Source organism: Halichoerus grypus, chromosome X, assembly GCF_964656455.1.
Source record: "Halichoerus grypus chromosome X, mHalGry1.hap1.1, whole genome shotgun sequence".
NCBI lineage: Eukaryota > Metazoa > Chordata > Mammalia > Carnivora > Phocidae > Halichoerus > Halichoerus grypus.
This window is the reverse complement of record NC_135727.1, coordinates 59,323,545-59,345,386: the sequence shown is the minus strand read 5'-3', so window position 1 is coordinate 59,345,386 and position 21,842 is coordinate 59,323,545. Positions and strand designations below refer to the sequence as shown.

The following is a 21,842-nucleotide window of genomic DNA, read 5'->3' as shown; positions in this document are numbered from 1 at the left end:
AAAAAGAACAAGTGGCAGTACCGACTGCCTGGGACTTAATCAATAGAGACATTAGTAAGATGTTGGAACTAGAGTTCAGAATGACGATTCTAAAGATACTAGCTGGGCTTGAAAAAGCATGGAAGATATTAGAGAAACCTTTTCTGCAGAAATAAAAGAACTAAAATCCAACCAAGTCGAAATCAAAAAGGCTATTAATGAGGTGCAATCCAAAATGGAGGCTCTAACTGCTAGGATAAATGAGGCAGAAGAATTAGTGATATAGAAAACCAAATGATGGAAAATAAAGAAGCTGAGAAAAAGAGAGATAAACAACTACTGGATCACAAGGGCAGAATTCCAGAGATAAGTGATACTATAAGATGAAACAATATTAGAATAATTGGGATCCCAGAAGAAGAAGAAAGAGAGAGAGGGGCGGAAGGTATATTGGAGCAAATTATAGCAGAGTACTTCCCTACTTTGGGGAAGGAAACAGGCATCAAAATCCAGGAGGCACAGAGAACCCCTATCAAAATCAATAAAAATAGGTCAACACCCCGACATCTAATAGTAAAACTTACGAGTCTCAGAGACAAAGAGAAAATCCTGAAAGCAGCTCGGGAGAAGAGATATGTAACCTACAATGGTAGAAACATTAGATTGGCAACAGACCTATCCACAGAGACCTGGCAGGCCAGAAAGGACTGGCATGATGTATTCAGAGCACTAAATGAAAAAGATATGCAGCCAAGAATACTATATCCAGCTAGGCTGTCATTGAAAATAGGAGAGATAAAAAGCTTCCAGGACAAACAAAAACTAAAGGAATTTGCAAACACGAAACCAGCCCTACAAGAAATATTGAAAGGGGTCCTCTAAGCAAAGAGAGAGCCTAAAAGTAACATAGACCAGAAAGGAAAACAGACAATATACAATAACAGTCACCTTACAGGAAATACAATGGCACTAAATTCCTATCTTTCAATAGTTACCCTGAATGTAAATGGGCTAAATGCCCCAATCAAAAGACACAGGCTATCAGATTGGATAAAAAAACAAGACCCATCGATATGCTGTCTGCAAGAGACTCATTTTAGACCCCAAAGCACTCCCAGACTGAAAGTGAGGGGGTGGAAAACCATTTACCATGCTAATGGACACCAAAAGAAAGCTGGGGTGGCAATCCTTGTATCAGACAAATTAGATTTTAAACCAAAGACTATAATAAGAGATGAGGAAGGACACTATATCCTACTTAAAGGGTCTATCCAACAAGAAGATCTAACAATTGTAAATATCTATGCCCCTAACATGGAAGCAGCCAATTATATAAGCCAATTAATAAGAAAAGCAAAGAAACACATCGACAACAATACAATAATAGTGGAGTACTTTAACACCACCCTCACTGAAATGGACAGATCATCTAAGCAAAAGATCAACAAGGAAATAAAGACTTTAAATGACACACTGGACCAAATGGACTTCACAGATATATTCAGAACATTCCATCCCAAAGCAACAGAATACACATTCTTCTCTAGTGCCTCTGGAACATTCTCCAGAATAGATCACATTCTAGGTCACAAATCAGGTCTCAACCGGTACTAAAAGATTGGGATCATTCCCTGCATATTTTCAGACCACAATGCTTTGAAACTAGAACTCAATCACAAGAGGAAAGTCAGAAAGAACTCAAATACAAGGAAGCTAAAGAACATCCTACTAAAGAATGAATGGGTCAACCAGGAAATTAAAGAAAAATTTTAAAAGTTCATGGAAACAAATGCAAATGAAAACACAACTGTTCAAAATCTTTGGGATGCAGCAAAGGCAGTCCTAAGAGGAAAGTATATAGCAATACAAGCCTTTCTCAAGAAACAAGAAAGGTCTCAAATACACAACCTAACCCTACACCTAAAGGAGCTGGAGAAAGAATAGCAAATAAAGCCTACACCCAGCAGGAGAAGAGAAATCATAAAGATCAGACACAAATCAATGAAACAGAAACCAAAAGAACAGTAGAACAGATCAACGAAACTAGGAGCTGGTTCTTTGAAAGAATTAACAAGATTGATAAACCCCTGGCCAGACTTATCAAAAAGAAAAGAGAAAGGACCTAAAAAAATAAAATCATGAATGAAAGAGGAGAGATCACAAGCAACACCAAAGAAATACAAACAATTATAAGAACATATTATAAGCAACTCTATGACAGCAAATTAGATAATCTGGAAGAAATGGATGCATTCTTAGAGATGTATAAAGTACCAAAACTGAACCAGGAAGAAATAGAAAACCTGAACAGACCTATAAACACTAAGGAAATTGAAGCAGTCATCAAAAATCTCCCAACAAACAAGAGCCCAGGGCCAGATGGCTTCCCGGGAAATTCAACCAAATATTTAAAGAAGAATTAATACCTGTTCTTCTGAAACTGTTCAAGAAAATAAAAATGGGAGGAAAACTTCAAAACTTGTTTTATGAGGCCACCATTAGCTTGATCCCAAAACCAGAGAAAGACCCCAACAAAAAGGAGAATTATAGACCAATATCCTTGATGAACATGGATGCAAAAATTCTCACCAAAACACTAGCCAATAGGATTCAACAGTACCTTAAAAGGATTATTCACCATGACCAAGTGGGATTTATCCCTGGGCTGCAAGGTTGGTTCAACATCCGCAAATCAATCAATGTGATACAATACATTAATAAAAGAAAGGACAAGAACCATATGATCCTCTCAATAGCTGCAGGAAAAGCATTTGACAAAGTACAGCATCCTTTCTTGATCAAAACTCTTCAGAGTATAGGGATAGAGGGTACATACCTCAATATCATAAAAGCCATCAATGAAAAACCCACAGCGAATATCATTCCCAATGGGGAAAAACTGAGAGCTTTCCCCCTAAGGTCAGGAATGTGGCAGGGATGTCCACTATCACCACTGCTATTCAACATAGTACTAGAAGTCCTAGCCACAGAAATCAGACAACAAAAAGAAGTAAAAGGCATCTGAATCAGCAGAGAAGAAGTCAAACTCTCACTCTTTGCAGATGATATGATACTGTACGTGGGAAAACCAAAAGTCTTCACCCTAAAACTGCTAGAACTCATACAGGAATTCAGTAATGTGGCAGGATATAAAATCAATGCACAGAAATCAGTGGCATTCGTATACTCCAACAACAAGACAGAAGAAAGAGAAATTAAGGAGTCAATCCCATTTACAATTGCACCGAAAATCATAAGATCCCTAGGAATAAATCTAACCAAAGAGGCCCAGAATCTGTACTCAGAAAACTATAGAATACTCATGAAAGAAATTGAGGAAGACACAAAGAAATGGAAAAACGTTCCATGTTCATGGATTGGAAGAACAAATATTGTGAAGATGTCAATGCTACCTAGAGCAATCTACACATTTAATGCAATCCCTATCAAAATACCATCCACTTTTTTCACAGAAATGGAACAAATAATCCTAAAATTTGTATGGAACCAGAAAAGACCCCAAATAGCCAGAGGAATATTGAAAAAGAAAACCAAAGCCGGTGGCATCACAATTCCAGACTTGAAGCTCTAATACAAAGCTGTAATCATCAAGACAGTATGGTACTGGCACAAAAACAGACACATAAATCAATGGAACAGAATAGAGAGCCCAGAAATGGACCCTCAACTCTATGATCAACTAATCTTTGACAAAGCAGGAATGAACGTCCAAGGGAAAAAAGACAGTCTCTTCAAAAAATGGTGTTGGGAAAATTGGACAGCCACATGCAGAAGAATGAAACTGGACCATTTCCTTACACCACACACAAAAATAGACTCGAAATGGTTGAAAGACCTCAATGTGAGACAGGAGTCCATCAAAATCCTAAAGGAGAACACAGGCAGCAACCTCTTCTACCTCAGCCGCAGCAACTTCTTCCTAGAAACATCACCAAAGGCAAGGGAAGCAAGGGTAAAAATGAACTACTGGGACCTCATCAAGATAAAAAGCTTTTGCACAGCAAAAGAAACAGTCAACAAAACCAAAAGACAACTGACAGAATGGGAGAAGATATTTGCAAGTGACATATCAGATAAGGGGCTAGTATCCAAAATCTATAAAGAACTTATCAAACTCAACACCCAAAGAACAAATGATCCAATCAAGAAATGGGCAGAAGACATGAACAGACATTTTTCCAAAGAAGACATCCAAATGGCCAACAGACACATGAAAAAGTGTTCAACATCACTCAGCATCAGGGAAATCCAAATCAAAACCTCAGTGAGATACCACCTCACACCAGTCAGAATGGCTAAAATTAACAAGTCAAGATACGACAGATGTTGGTGGGGATGAGGAGAAAGGGGAACCTTCCTACACTGTTGGTGGGAATGCAAGCTGGTGCAGCCACTCTGGAAAACAGTATGGAGGTTCCTCAAAAAGTTGAAAATAGAGCTACCATATGGCCCAGCAATTGCACTACTGGGTATTTACCGCAAAGATACAAATGTAGGGATCCGAAGGGGTACGTGCACCCTGATGTTTATAGCAGCAATGTCCACAGTAGCCAAACTATGGAACAAGCCAAGATGTCCATCGACAGATGAATGGATAAAGAAGATGTGGTATATATATACAATGGAACATTATAGAGCCATCAAAAAGAATGAAATCTTACCATTTGCAATGACGTGGATGGAACTGGAGGGTATTATGCTGAGTGAAATAAGTCAATCAGAGAAAGACATGTATCATACGATCTCACTGATATGAGGAATTCTTAATCTCAGGAAACAAACTGAGGGTTGCTGGAGTGGTGGTGGGGTGGGAGGGATGGGGTGGCTGGGTGATAGACATTGGGGAGGGTATGCGCTATGGAGAGTGCTGTGAATTGTGTAAGACTGTTGATTTACAGACCTGTACCTCTAAAACAAATAATACTTTATATGTTAAAAAAAAAGAAGAAGATAGCAGTAAGGGAAAAATGAAGGGGGGTAATCGGAGGGGGAGATGAACCTTGAGAGACTATGGATTCTGAGAAACAAACTTAGGGTTCTAGAGGGGAGGGCGGTGGGGGGATGGGTTAGCGTGGTGATGGGTATTAAGGAGGGCACGTACTGAATGGAGCACTGTGTGTTATATGCAAACAATGAATTATGGAACACTACATCAAAAACTAATGATGTAATGTATGGTGATTAACATAACATAAAAAAAAATGTGTAACTAAAAAAAAAAACTAAAAGGCAACCTATAGAATGGGACAAGTTATTTGAAAGTGACATATCAGATAAAGGGTTCGTATCCAAAATATATAAAGAACTTATAAAAGTGAATATCCAAAAAACTACCCAGTAAGAAATGGGCAGAAGACATGAACAGAGATTTCTCCAAAGAAGCCACAGAAATGGCTAACAAATACATCAAAAATGTTCAATATCACTCATTATCAGGGAAATATAAATCAAAAGTACAATGAGATACTACTTCACACCTATTAGAATGGCTACAATTAACCACACAGGAAACATCAGATATTGGCAAGGATGTGGAGAAAGGGGAACTCTCTTACACTATTGAGAATGTAAAATGGTTCAGTCCCCTGGAAAACAGTATGTAGGTTCCTCAAAAAGTTAAAAATAAAACTATCCTATGACCCAGGAATTGCAGTACTAGGTATTTATGCAAATACAAAAATACTGATTTGAAGGGACACATGCAGCCTGGTATTTATAACAGCATTACCAACAATAGCCAAATTATGGCAAGAGCCTAAATGTCTACCAACTGATGAGTGGATAAAGAAGATGTTATGTGTACACACACACACACACACACACACACACACACACACACACACACACAGGAATATTACTCAGCCATCAAAAAGAGTGAAATTTTGCCATTTGTATCTACGTGGATAGAAGTCAAGTGTATTATGCTAAGTGAAATAAGTAAGTCAGAGAAAGACAAATATATGATTTCACTCATATGTGGAATTTAAGAATGAAAACCGATGAACATACGGGATAAGAAAAAAAAGGGATGTAAACTATAAAAGACTCTTAACTATATATAACAGTCTGAGGGTTGCTGGTGGGGAGGTAGGCAGGGGGATGGGCTAAATGGGTGATAGGTATTAAGGAGGGCACTTGTTGTGATGAGCACTGGGTGTTATATGTAAGTCATGAATCACTAAATTATATTCCTGAAACTAATATTAAGCTATATGTTAACTAAAATTTAAATGAAAAAATAAAATAAAATACCTTCACTGTTACAATGATGAGAATGTCTTACTCTAATGGAAGTCTGTTAAGATAAAAAGCATCAATGGGCTGTATTTTACTCTGTGGATCTGCACTCATTTAAAAATATTTACCTAACCATTAACCTAAAAATATTTACCTTATCATTAATCGAAATACAGACATACTGTGTATTTTTCCTTTCAACGTCTGTTTTTGAGATGTTCATTTGGGACACATTTATCCCTAACCTTTTTCCAGTGAGATGTTTCCATCATACCAGGTCTACAAGATCAAGTCAATATTAAGAATTCATCCATTAAAATGGTTAATCTATACTCTTCTGTGTGTCTATTGCATAAATACATTAGAATATTTATAATGACTGTATATCCTTTATTTGATGAAAAGCCCAAATCTCAAATATTCTGTCCTCCTATCCTTATAAAACCATTAAAATATTCTAGAAAGGCTAATTTTTTCTTTTTTTAAAGATTTTATTTATTTATTTGACAGAGAGAGAGACAGCTAGAGAGGGAACACAAGCAGGGGTAGTGGGAGAGGGAGAAGCAGGCTTCCCGCAGAGCAGGGAGCCCGATGCGGGGCTTGATCCCAGGACCCTAGGATCACGACCTGAGCCGAAGGCAGACGCTTAACGACTGAGCCACCCAGGCACCCTAGAAAGGCTAATTTTTTAATGTCTAAGTTATATCTCTTAAAACTAGGGGCAGTGCAATGACCCCTTCTTGGATCATGTATGTGTTCTAATTTTTATTTTGGGAAATATAGTTTCTATATATTGTAATGTGATAAAAATTTGTACATTCATTATTCTATGTATTTAATTAAAATATAGATTAAATTACATTCTCCAGATAGGTACATAATTTTTATACGGCAAACCTCTTATCATAAAAACCCTGTAAAGCAGGTATTATGGTTCTTCAACATTAACATCTTAAAGGAAGGCAATAAATTTTAATATGGGAATTTTTCTTTATTAATATGTTATTTTTCTATTTTGTATATTTCTATTTTCATTATTAGATATACTACTTTTCATACCTGAAACTAATAACACTGCATGCTAATTTTACCTCAATAAAAATATTTTTCTAATATATACTTATTAAAATACAGATTTGTTGATATTTAAATATGAATGTCTTGCTATATCTGATGTGAATTATTATCCTGAAAGGGATAGTATTTGATATAAAAAATCAGAAAACATGCACATGAGGTAGGAATTTTTTTTTTTTTAAAGATTTTATTTATTTATTTGAGAGAGAGAGAGAGAGCACATGAGAGGGGGGAGGGTCAGAGGGAGAAGCAGACTCCCCGCTGAGCAGGGAGCCCGATGCGGGACTCGATCCCGGGACTCCAGGATCATGACCTGAGCCGAAGGCAGTCGCTTAACCAACTGAGCCACCCAGGCGCCCCCATGAGGTAGGAATTTATCCTCAAATTATTTTACTCTTCTTCTCTGTCTTGGACAATTCAATTTTTCAAACCTGAAGATTTTTATGTATCTTGCTTTGTGCTGAACATATGATAATTCATATGGGTTAGCATTATTCATAAGATATAAGAATAAATTCTAACTTACAAACAAAGAAATTATATGGCCAGTGCAATCCCTGATTCATTTTTTAAAATTTATTTTAGAGAGAGAGAGGAGAGGGAGAGGCAGAGGGAGAGGGAGAGAGTCTTAGGCAGACTCCATGCTGAGCTGGAGCCTGACTCGGGGCTCAATGCCATGACCCTAAAGTTACCACCCCAGCTGAAACCAAGAGTTGGATGCTCAACTGACTGTGCCAACCAGGCGCCCCCCAATTCATTTTTGATCAACCATATTTTCACTGCTGTGGGAGTTGCTACTGTCAAAGCTCCCATCCCCAGTATCAGAACTGACTGTTGGAGTTTGATAAATGTGAAACCTATACCGCTTAACCTCCCCAGACTCACCTTTCCTGACTCTTCCCTCTAAGATCTACATATGAATGTTATTTGCCAAGAAAAGTCCCCCTGCTTATAAAAATCCCTGTGAAGCTGTTTTCTCCAAGAATTAGATCTTAAATACAATCAGGGGTGGCACTGTCCTTATATGTTATGTATAATGTTAAACAATATAAATTACCTCTTGTTCAGCACAAACTGAAATACCTGAAAATCTATCCTGGCTTTATTACTAAGTGAATGCTGGGTCTTGAAAAACTTATTTAAAGTACTTTGAGCCTCAATTTCTTCACTTAGAATATTTAATATGTTGAAGATGGGGTTATCTCTATTCTCCCTCCCAGCTCCAAAAGTGTATGATTCTGATGGTAGTACATAACCCAACAGAAAAGAGTAGTCTGATGATTATACATTCAGGCTGTTTTCAGATGCTAGTTACTAGTCTGACTATTTATGTTAGAGGTTATCAGAATTCACTAATTTAAAGAGCTTTATAGTTGGGAAAGGATAAGATAACTCAGCTTTTACCTATCAACTGCAACATATTCATGACATCATATATATTCAACTAAAGGAAAAGAACAAAAGGCCAATACTAAAGTTTTAAAGAATACCTCAGGTGCTACAAAGTTTGCAGTGTAGCATGGAGTCAAGAGAAGTCCATTTTCCCCTCGAAGTTGTTTTGCAAACCCAAAATCACAAATTCTAATGGAGTCTGCATTGGCTGATTCATCCATATATAAAATATTACTAGGCTTAAGATCACGATGAACAACCTTGAACATAAAAGAAAAAAAATTACATTTCTATAGTGAACTAAACATCTATGAAATAAAACACTTTACTATCAACTATTTCCAGGAGAAGGAACTTTCTAAATCATAAAATTTTGAAAATGACACTTTCTCCAACCTTGATAGCCTTGACAGCCTGAAGTATACAGAAGAAATGATCTCTGTCCAATAAATGTTCCAGCTTCTATTCAAGCCATAAGTTTTGTTAATCATTTCCAATCTCAAAATATCAAAATTCAAGTCTCAAGTTCCATTTCTGGAAATAATGGACTAAGACCCTACTTAACACTCTCTTCTCCACAGTAAACAGCTCTAAAACTTGAACATAATTAAAATATCAACTACCTGAAGGTACTGGAGAATGAACAGAAGCAGACAGACTCTGAGGGAAGTATACACTTTGTCGAAGGAGGAAATATAGGGAACTATAAGCAAGGTTCCCATATCTGTGGTTTTTAGCTTAGGGTTAAGTGCAGTTCCTGTCACACAGTGATGGTGAAAACACATGTGGAAAAGCCCAGACTTTCTGGCTGGGAGGAACAGAAAAGAGATGCTAGGAAACTGAACGCTCAGGAGGAATTCTGTAAGGAAAAGAGCCAAAACTGACCCCTGAATCAAAAGTGTATAGAAGAGGCTCAATGTAATTCATACAAAGATAAAAGATACAGAGACCAGAGCTGCTGCCCAAAATGCAGAGTTTTCAGTGCCAAGAAAATTATCCACCAAAACAAAACAATAATAATCATTGAATAAAAAAACTAACAATACAAAAAAATCTACTTAATATTCAAATGTGCAGTATATAATCCAAAATTATCTGATATACAAGGAACCAAGAAAATGGAACACAGTTTCAAGAAAAGAGAAAATCTATCAATTCCAACTCCAAGATGAACCACATTGGACCTAACAGACAAGATTTTAAAGTGGCTATTATTACATGTGACATGATGAAGGTATTAACTAATTCCATGGTGGTAATCATATTGCAGCACATAAATGTATCAAATCAACATGTTGTACAACTTAAATGTACATAATGTTATATGCCAATTATATCTCAATAAAAATGTATTTATTCAAAATTCACAAAACAAATAAAGATAAAAGAAATATTAAAAATAAAGTGGCTATTATAACTATATCAATGAAGTAAAACAAAAACATGTTTTCAATGCATGAAATTCTCAGAAGAAAAACAGAAACAATGAGAACCAAATGAAATGTTAGAAATGGAAAATATTCTGAACTTCTCTATGTGATGATTTTCCTACTAATATTATCCACTTCAGTTATTCTAGTCTTATTTTTAATCAGCATTTTACTACACTGAAAGTTTTTTAAAGACAAGGACCAAGTCTTACTCATGCTTGAATCTGCATCACCTTTTACAATGCCTGGCATGTAGAAATGCTCAATATATATCTATTATTGATTTATTTAATTGATGTAAGAATCTGAAGGTTTCTAAAATAATAAAAAATAGTTATTTTACTTTTCTCAAAAACCCTGATCACCCTTTATTTTAGAGAGTGTTGATGAAGACTATCAAGGAATTAAATTATAATAGAATTATTCCTTTAGCACTATACAGTGTATATTTCAAAATATTTAAAATATACTCTCTTAAAACACACACTAAGTACTGGCTTATTTTTCTTAATTATAAGAAGGATCCCTATAGAATTTTCACTATGTCAATTCTGAATTGTTCATTTTTAAATTTTTTATACTTAAGTGAGTACATATGTACTATTACAATTGATTCAAACTTAAAATTTTAAATTATTTGTGACTTTGTTTACTTGTATAGCTGTATATAATAAAAATTGACCTTTTTCATAACTCAATTCATTTGCTTTCTTTATGAAGACATAGGAAGCAAAATAACAGACCTGTTCCTCCACCATAAATTTTAATACATTAGTATTTCAAATGCTTAGAATCCAAATTTGTTACTGTATTTGTAGGAGGGGTTGGCAAGGGTCAAGATATATAGTCCTCTGGACATTTTTCCAAAGAAGACGTACAGATGGCCAACAGCCACATGTAAAGATGTTCAGTATCACTCATCATCAGGAAAATGCAAATCAGCACAATGAGGTATCACCTTACAACTATCAGAATGGTTAGAATCAAAAAGACAAGAAATAACAAGTATTATCAAGGATGTGGAAAAAAGGAACCCTAGAACACTATTGATGGGAATGTAAACTGATAATAGCCATTGTGGAAAACAGTATAGAGGTTCCTCAAAAAATTAAAAATAGAAATACCACATTATCTAATAATTTCACTACTGGGTATTTGCCCAAAGAAAACAAAAACACTATTGAAAAAGATATAGGCACCCCTATGTTTATTGCAGCAGTATTTACAATAGCCAAGATATGGAAGTAACCTAAGTGTCCATCCATAGATGAATGGATAAAGAAGATAGGTGTGTGTGTGTGTGTGTGTGTGTGTGTGTGTGTGTGTGTGTGTGTAATGGGATATTAGCACAGCCATAAAAAAATGAGATCTTGCCATTTTCAACAACATGAATGGACCTAGAGGGTATTATGCTAAGTGAAATAAGTCAGACTGGGAAAGAGAAATACCATATAATTTTACTTTCAAGTGAAATCTGAAAAACAAATGAATAACAAATAAACAAAAAGCAGAATCAGACCTAAAAATACAGAGACAAAATGATGGTTTCCAGAGGAGAGTGGGTGGAGGTATGGGCAAAATGGGTGAAGGGGAGTGGGAGACACAGGCTTCCAGGTATGGAATGAGTAAGTTATGGGAATAAAAAGTATGGCATAGGGAATATAGTCACTGGTAATGTAATAGCATTGTATGGTGACAGATGGTGGCTACATCTGTTGTAGTGAGTACAGCATAATGTATACAATTGTTGAATCACTATGCTGTACACTTGAAACTAATGTAACATTGTGTGTCAACTATACCCCCTGAAAAAGATATACAGTCCTTTTACTGCCAGAACTTTATATGTTAGATACAGTATAATTTGAAAAATACTCACAACATGTCCTTGTCTGACTTTTAAGTTTGATTAGGTTTAATAATTTCAAAGTCAAGGTTAGATATATTTATATAATTCAAACCATTTTAAAACTAATATGCTCTTAAATCAGGGCAACAGGCAGAGTGAAGAGAATTAAAGTATTACCCAATTTCCTAAATCTCTAACTTTCACTACATTATGAATTTTATTAGGATATTCTCTATAGAAATATATGTTACAGGAAAATTCATTTTGAGTGGCATCTCCTAGATCTAATTTTATGAAGATATATAAGTCCCAAAATTGAAGGGGAGAATATAACTACAACTTACTCCTTGACAATGAAGATAGTCAACTGTCTTAGTTATTACAATCAGTACATCACTAGCTTCCCGTTCTGAGAAACATTTTTTTTTGAGAATACGGTCAAGTAGTTCTCCTCCTTTCATCAAATCCGTAACAAGGTAAACATATCTACCATCATCATAAACCTAAAAAAAAAAATTTTTAAATATTATTATTTATAATTATAATTCTGAAATTTTGAAATTATATTTACTTTCCTTTTCTAGTGAACCTCTATTGTTAAAAAAGGACATTAACCCCTTGCTGTTAATATAGTACAGGCTACAGAGAAGATTAAAATGGCTAAACAACCTCCTATACAGTCTTGAGACCATGTTAAACATATAATTGCATTAACTTTTGAAGTTGTACATTATACTTCATCAAATTATATAAATGGAACAATAGAACTCTGTGTCTCTCAAATAGCATCTATCTCATTTTTGACTATATTATAGCCACTTCTCTTGCCTACTAATAATAAGCTTCCTTCTGGCAGTAAATACATTATTTTTAAATATAGTCCTCACAGTCCATTATCTGATATGGTGTCTTAAATATTTCATTGAATTCAAATACTATATTAAGGAGAATAAATAAGAAAAATATGTGTACCCTTTCAGGGCATGTGAGATGTTTGTATACACAGATGTGCGTGTGTGTGTGTGTGTGTGTATGTATATATGTATATATACATATATATATATAACAAAATACTGCTTAAAGATTACAAATCAAAATGCATAATACTATTTCACTCAAGGAACAATCCATAATGCTATAGCCATTTGCTATATAATCAAAAAAGTAAAATATTTTAGAATTTGGCAGATTCCAAATCTCCTATATCTTCTATATTTATAGTACTACAGGATAATAAATGGTGCTGGTTATAATGTTGATTAGTTGACCAGTCAGAATATATTCAAGCCATCAGGACACTGTCATTTACCAACCATCATAGTTCCTTTTTGATGTTGTATAAGAAGGGTAGGAGTACAGAATCACGGGAAAAAAAAGAACTGAAGTGGCAAATTTAAGATTTTTGAGATTTTGTGGCTTAAAAGTAGAATATACCATAAACATGAAAAGTTTCAAAAAGAAAATAAAGTGTCAAGTCATAACTTCATTAGCTTAGCTGATACATAGATTTTGAATACCTACATCCTTTAAAGTAATAACGTTGGGGTGTTGTCCATAGCGCATCAAAATTTCAATTTCTTCTGAGGGGTCTCTCTTACCTTTGTCAATGATCTAAGAAATAAGTCAAGAAAAATTTCAGAGAAAACTAAATTATTTTCTTTGTCTAAAAATGAATGAAATATTTTCCATTTGGTTATATTTTAAGCAAACACTTAAGAGTGATGCTTGTTTCACATTATTTTAACATTTAAAAATTTCCTATAACTGAAACTTAACAATAAAAAAACAGAACACTTTTCTTTAACATTATATTCCACTTAACTGAAACTATATCAACTGATAATGTGATCCAAATGTAACAGTAATTGTCACAATTGCATAATCTTACCATACTATATTAAAATAAAACTATTTAAAACAAGACATTCATGAAATATACCATTCCTCCAAAATAAAGTCTTAGAAAGAAATTCAAATGAAAATATTGTCTTAAGACTTTTCCCCCATCTATGATGAGTACTGGGTATTATATGTAAGTGATGAATCACTAAATTCTACACCTGAAACTAATTTTACCATGTATGTTAACTAACTAGAATTTAAAAACTTGAAAAAAAAACTTCCCTTATCATCTTATCTTTGCTATCTCCACTTGCTCCACTGAAAAATGTCTGTAAGTTACCCTGTAATTTAACTTACATATATATATATATATATATATATATATAAAACAAACAAGTTAGGCTCAGAGATAATACCTTCACTGCAAATTCCATGTTGGTAGCTGTATGAATGCATCGCTTGCAAACAGAATAGGAGCCAACACCAATATCCTCTTTTAATTCATATACTTCAGCAAATTGTGTAGCATTTCCATTTATCTGTTTTTTTAAAGTAAAATATTAAAGAGAATGAAATATTTTCACAAATTTTATCTTCTCTTCTAAATATTCATTAATATGAAATCTTTTTAAAAATTCATTATAGAGAAGTTTTATCAGTATTTATAAATGGTTTAAGGAGATTCTTTGTTAATCCTAAATTTTAGGTTTTCTAGATCCCCAAAGCCAATACAATAAACCAACTAGTTTATACACTGCCATTACATTTTTCTTGTCAGAAAAGATTACATAAATATAATTAAAGGTTACTACTATCTGTATTTTTTCAAAACATATGGAGACATCTTTAAGTCATATTATACACAGAGATAAATTAAGAAGTTAAAAATCACTTAAAATGTTTAATGTCTTGAGGAACCCCCACACTGTTTTCCAGAGTGGCTGTACCAGCTTGCATTCCCACCAACAGTGTAAGAGGGTTCCCCTTTCTCCACAACCTGCCAACACTTGTTGCTTCCTGTCTTGTTAATTTTGGCCATTCTAACTGGTGTAAGATGGTATCTCATTGTGGTTTCAATTTGTACTTCCCTGATTGTTAGTGATTTTGGACATTTTTTTGGGATGAGCACTGGGTGTTATATGCAACTAATGAATCGTTGAACACTACAACAAAAACTTAAGATGTACTATATGCTGGCTAACTGAACATAATAAAAATAAATAAATCACTTAAAATTATTGTAAATCCATTAGCAAAAACTGAAAGAAATAGTTATCCCTACACCGAATAATCTGATTAAGTGGAATTTACCTGAACAATTGGTAACACGTTTGCACTTGTAACAGGAGTGATTTTATATTCTTCTGCAATAGAAGTTGCAACAAAGCTGAATCCTTTGAAGAGTTGATGAGCATTAGCACTAGCTGGCAAACCAGGAGAATCTAATGTCCAAATAATTATATTTAATTAGAACTACACAGAATTCTATGATATGAAATGTTAGCATTTCTTTAAATATAAAAGAAACCATTAAATGTTTCCATCAGACACTGTATGTTTTTGATTTACTGCATATTATCTGTCTCCCCATCTAGCTACTATGCAAGCCCCATGGATTGTAATTTTTGCCTGTTCTGTTCACTGCTGCATCTTCAGTGCTTAATACCTTCAATATTTGTTGGTATTCAATATTTGTTGAATGAATGTATGAAACAGATGCTACTCTATGTAGACCTCATTAAATTATAAACTTTAAGAGTCAGTGATATATCTCATCTTACCTCCTACTCCTTACCCTATAATGCATTAGCATGTCAAAGGACTTTTAAAACAAGAATGAAAAAATTTTACCCTTTGCTTTAACCCTTGCTTCCCTGATAAATATTTCCTATTTAAATCCTCTGTTTGAAAGATGCCCATGCAATGCTGTATATAAGATCCACACTTTCATATAAGGCAAACAAACCCTCTGCAAACTTAAAATTCATTTAGTTTCTACCTAAGAAGCTAGTTTATTTTTAACAATCTGATTGAATGAAAGCCCTGATATTACATATAAACATGCATTACCTTTAGGTGTTTTTGCAGTAAATTCAGGATCAAAACAAAAAGTATCATCCGGTTTTCCAGAAGCAGGTTTGAAAGGAGGCTGAACTTCTCTTCTATATAATTTCTAGAAGAAAAAACAGGATAACACAAAATCATATTAACACTTTAAAATTACTATATTTTCTAAGGGAAAGCAGAATATAATATTAATAGTCCTTAATAGAAGACTCACGATTTAATAAATAAAATTTTAACAGGCTTCGTATACCTGTTAACCAAATTCTAAAAATTTGAGAGATAATCACAGTCAAATGAGACCAGGAAACACAACAGTGATGCCAAAAGTTGCATACACAAAGAATGATGTTCAATTTTGGATATCAAAAACTGACTTTAATTCTCACTGGTAAAATAACCATGTAGAATATATCACAATGTGACCATACAGAAGTAACTAATAACATTCAAGAATTTCAAAACTAATAGATTATCTTCAAGAAGTATATATTTCACCTAAAATATTTTGTTGTTACATAAAAATATGTCTTAAATACACTGTTTAGAGCTATTATTAAATAATTTAAAAATATAATCTTGTCTAACAATTTAACTTCCTAAAATTTTGTTTTTGAAAGACCTTTAAAACATCTTAAAATATATGAAAATCTACTACCCTCTTTTAAAAATCTGCTTTTTTAAAAGGTCACAGTCCTATAGTGGAGGAAAATTAATAATTACTTTGATTTTCATTTATTTAAATATATAAACAATATATTCTTTTGTTATTTAAATTAATAGCAATGAACATAAACTGTTTAGATATAAGAATGATGTAAAAAAGGAATTGCGGTTGTCTAGTTAAGAAGAAAGGAAGAGTAGACAAGCATTAGGAAAAAAAATGACAAGCGGATATAAGGACACCAAGAAAGGGATGCACACACATACGACACAGGACAGACTCCCATGTAGCATGCCCACTGAGTGGCCTTTCAGGGTATTAATACTAATGGCTTATGTTGTGCAGTTGTACAATTATAAAAAAAATCATTTTTTCCAACTTTTAATTTAAACTCCAGCTAGATAACATACAATGCAATATTGGTTTTAGGTGTAGAATTTAGTGATTCAAAACTTACATATGACACCTGATCTTCATCATAACAAGTGCTCTCCTTAATCCCATCACCTGTTTAACCCATTCCCCACCTACCCACCTCCCCTCCAGCAATCTTCAGTTTCTTCTCTAAAGTTAAGTGTCTGTTTCTTGGATTGCTTCTCTTTTTTTCCCCCATGTTCATTTGTGTTGTTTCTTAAATTCCACATGAGTGATATCATATGATAATTGTCTTTCTCTGACTTTTTTCACTTAGCATAATACACTCTAGTTCCATCCATGTCATTGCAAATGGCAGGATTTCATTCTTTTTGATGGCTGAGTAATATTCTATTTTATATATATATATACACACACACACACACACACACACACACACACACACACACCATTCATCAGTTGATGGACATTTGGGCTGTTTCTATAATGGCTATTGTTGATAATGCTGCTTATAAACATTGGGGTGCACGTGTGAATTGAATTAGTATTTTTGTATCCTTTGGGTAAATACCTAATAGGGCAATTGCTGGGTCATTCGGTAGTTCTATTTTTAACTTTTTGATGAACCTCCATCCTGTTTTCAGGGTGGCTACACCAGTTTGCATTCCTACCAACTGCGTAAGAGGATTCCTCTTTCTCTGCATCCTTGCCAACACCTGTTGTTTACTCTGTTGTTAATTTTAGCCATTCTACCTGATGTAAAATGATATCTCACTGTAGTTTTGATTTGTATTTCCCTGATGATGAGTGATGTTGAGCATCTTTTCATGTATCTGCTGGTCATCTGTATGTCTTTGGAAAAATGTCTATTCATGTCTTCTGCCCAGTTTTTAATTGGATTATTCATTTTTTGGGTGTTGAATTTTATAAGTTCTTTATATATTTTGGATACTAACCCTTTATCAGATATGTCATCTGCAAATATCTTCTCCCATTCCTTAGGTTGCCTTTTAGTTTTGCTGATTGTTTCCTTTGCTGTACTGAAGCTTTCTACCTGTTAAGTGTGGTTATTCTCTCCTATTCTCAGTTGGGGAATGTGAAGGAGGGAGAAAAATGTACATAGATCCACAGATCTTAATTTGCCTTATCATTCACCCCCTTATCCATTTCTCTCCCTCCTGCACATTCCCCAACTGAGAATAGGGGAGAATAGTAACTACACTTAATAGGTAAAACATATGAGTAACAAAAATTTACTAAATATCATCCACACATCTACTGGTTCAAGGTAATTGTCATGACATCTATATCTCTAAATAAAAATCTCATACCAAAAAAAAAAACTAATTAAGTTTTATCAACAAAGTCCAAATATAACAATTTTATTCTTCAGTGTTAGTTCATATTAAAGTCACTCAGTAACAAATTTTCTACTGAACTTACATTCCAGTCAACATTTGCAAAAAAAAGATGTCTTTTGATTTCCTCAACTCCTTCTGAACCTATAAAAAAAGAAATAATTTTTTACTGGTATAATTTTTTTAAGCTTTCTACCTGGCTTCTCTGCTATTATCTGTACAAGAGTATATACATTTCATAGATTCCTTGCAGTGAAAATTTTATGATTTATCTGATATTTTACTGTGTTTTTTGAATTAATATGATAAAATATATCTGATGTTCACATTGAAGCACATAAAGTATCATGAAATACTGAAATGCCTCCCAAGTTAAATCAAAATGGTGTTTAACATATAATTAAAATTGAAGCATATTTTATTTCTTTCGCAATAAAACTTATGACCTTGTATCTCAATGCCAAATTAAAAAGTGCAACAGAATAAAGTGACATTGAAATTTTAACACAAGTCCACAAATAAAATGATAGGATCACATCTGGATCCAGGAAAAGGTTACCAGTACGTGGACAAATAATGAGAGACTATGGATATATTTACCTTGAAGATTTCTGGAAGGGACAGAATAATTACCTTCAAATATCTAAAAGGATTACCTATATAAGGGATAATTTTGTGAATTATTTTAGAAGAGGTACTCCACACGATATACATAATGATATGTATTAAACAGAAGTTCTGAATAACTAGACCACTCCATTCTTAAATTATGGACACAACAGAGTTTACTGGATCTATGTACATACAAAATGCAAACTTCTAGGTATAAATATATAGCAACAGTAAATGAACTAAGCCAGAAAACAAAGTTACAATTATTCTCCCAAAGCATGCAGTGTATTGTTATAAAAGCTAAGACAACAAAGAATACCCAATCTATTTGCTGGATTCCTTTTGAATAACATCCTTAGGAGACTTTGTGCCTCAGCACTAAGAAACTGAGGCATCCCAAGTTTTGCTCTGAAAAATAAGATTTTAGAAAATTTCACTTAAATCTAGCCATACTTTAAATTGACAAATCTTAAAAAGAATTTAAAAGAATGCTTTAACAATGACAAATAATGTCCCTTTTATGGTAGGAGAAGAAAACAAGACAGTGTGAAAAAAATGTTCTTTTGTGTCAGTTGAAAACAAGATTCTCAAAACTGAAAGCAAGGAATTTTTCCCAAAAGAAAAAAAATAATGTTCACACTTACTTTAATATCATATTCATGGTCTCATTTCTGTCTTTACCTTGAAATGGCAGAGTACCAGTGAGCATTTCAAACTAAAACAAAAAGTAACACATTAATTTAGCAGAACTTAGAATATACAATAAAATTCTTTAGGAAAAATATTGAGACAAGTAATACATGACCATCAAATCACATAGGATCTACATGATAGGTCAAAATAGGACCAGAAAACTAAGTCAATTAAGGAACTATACTTCTGGTACCCCACTACATATAGCCCAACTGATAGGTGACCATAGGAAATGAAACAACCAATTTTTTTCAGTATTGTCTAATCTGGTTACTTTCCCAAACCAAAGCAATTTGAAAATAGACACACAGCATTTTCTTTTAAAACAAAAATACGCTTTTAAAGCAAACATTGAACAATGAATGGAAAATAAAAATAAGCACTGAACCATTTCAAATTCATACATGCTTTGTACAACTAACTGGAATTTAAATAAAACTTAAAAAAAGAATTTCTACAAAAGGCTGATAAGCTCATGAAAAGATGTTCAACATTACTAGTCATTAGTGAAGTAAAAAGAAAAAAAGATTTAACTATTCTTATTCTCCTCACTGCCCCCCCCAAAAGCAATCAAAACAGAACAAGAAGCTACACACATACAACAATATCTTAAAAAAGATTTTTTGAGACAGTTGTACATGGCGTAAAAAACATTTTCCCTAAGAGATTTAACTGCAATGTAGATAATTAGAACATTAAATAATGGTATAAAAAAGACTAGATCTAAAAATTAAGATCATTATAGTTCACTAAAGAGAAAACTTTGTATCTCTAATATTTAAGTCTTTTTTCATTATTTTTTTATTATTATGTTCAGTAAGTTAACATATATCTCTAATATTTAAATCTTGAACTTGGATTCAGTAATGGCTTTCGCTTCAGTCCTCTGCTCATTTATTTGAATTCACAACCTTAGCTTATCCATTCCATTCTTTCCTATACACTGATGACTTTCAAATCTGTTCAAGCCTCAATCTCTCTCAAGTCCCAGTTCTCCCTCCTAAATCTATAGTAATGTTTCTCAACTGGAAACTGAGTAAGTAGGGGTAGGAGCCACAGAAAGGGAAATAAGAAAAAAGAAAGTATAGTATATAGGGATCATTGTTCTCAAGTTCCAGTCCCCTGACTCCAAACCTAAAGTTATGGTTCTCCACTGGGGACTGGAGGAGTAGAGATGGTAATGGGAATGACAAAAAGAAGGGGGATATTATATTGGAATCATACCTCCCCCCTAAATTAAACTGTATATTGGCTGACTGAGCATTGTTTTTTTCAAAGTCTCCAGATGATTCTGATCTTCTCTCCACTTCCTTCTCCTAATTTATTACTACCAAGGGGTTAACCACAAACCCACAGTAACCTATGCAACATGTTATAAATAAATTATTTCTCCATTCCAAAACCAGCTCCCCTTCCCAACTATCTCTTTTCTACTGAACTTCCATTCTTTCAATTCCCTAAAGTTCATAAATTTTAAAGTTATCTTTATCTTTGACCCTTTCCTTCTCCTTCATATGTGACATTAAATCAGGTATTAAGATCAGCCACTTCTTCCTTCCTTCCTAATATACATTTTTTTCTCTAATTACCATTTTGTTAAAGAATCTACAAAAGTTTCCTACTACTCAGAGAATTGCATGCATACATTTATATGCTTATAGTCTCATTTCCTCCACCTTCACCCTCATTCTCCACTACTATTCTAATATTCTAATTGGTTCTCCAGTTCTTTGCTAATATGATCACAATACTATCCTTCCTGAGACTTGGAACTATTTAAATTTTATCCATGCTTCAGGATTTAAGTTCTACCTTCTCCACTTTTCCTAAATCAACTTATATGATTTCTTGCCTGAATTTCTAAGGTATACTGTCAGACCGTTTATTTAGCTGTTCCAATTGTTTCCCCAACCAGATTGTATGCCTTCTTAGGTGATGAAAAATGTCAAATATCATACTTCAAGTTTACTCCTACCCCATTACCCTCCCCAAATGCCAGGTTTATAATAGGCACTAATACATTATTGTGTCATATAGTATTGCATTCAGTAGTAAATAGGCAAAATGGATTATCAGCAAGATGGATTATACAAGCAAATTGATTCAATAGCTATTCATTTATCACTCTACTTAATACTGCAAATTCTGTTCTTAATTTATACCAGATTAGTCAGTTTGTATGCCCACTATGCCAGGTACCATGGGTGATGAAAAGTAGTATGAAACATGATTGCTCTCCTCAAGAAGTT

The 21,842-nt window shown here is 33.8% G+C and overlaps 1 protein-coding gene across 4 annotated transcripts in view; it reads right to left on the bottom strand.

The window, feature by feature from the left end:
- The window catches only part of LOC118528854 (ribosomal protein S6 kinase alpha-6), a 201,712-nt gene that overhangs the window by 46,607 nt on the left and 133,263 nt on the right, over positions 1-21,842 (bottom strand). For 3 of the 4 annotated variants that reach the window (XM_078065436.1, XM_078065437.1, XM_078065439.1), the window contains 9 exons: positions 19,545-19,615; positions 19,220-19,308; positions 18,374-18,432; positions 15,898-16,000; positions 15,139-15,269; positions 14,244-14,366; positions 13,507-13,596; positions 12,330-12,488; positions 8,805-8,966 (listed from right to left, as the gene is read on the bottom strand). In XM_078065436.1, the coding sequence (XP_077921562.1) occupies positions 8,805-8,966; positions 12,330-12,488; positions 13,507-13,596; positions 14,244-14,366; positions 15,139-15,269; positions 15,898-16,000; positions 18,374-18,432; positions 19,220-19,308; positions 19,545-19,615 (987 nt within the window). The remainder of the gene's footprint in view (positions 1-8,804; positions 8,967-12,329; positions 12,489-13,506; positions 13,597-14,243; positions 14,367-15,138; positions 15,270-15,897; positions 16,001-18,373; positions 18,433-19,219; positions 19,309-19,544; positions 19,616-21,842) is intronic. The other variant, XM_078065438.1, reaches the window with a different exon arrangement.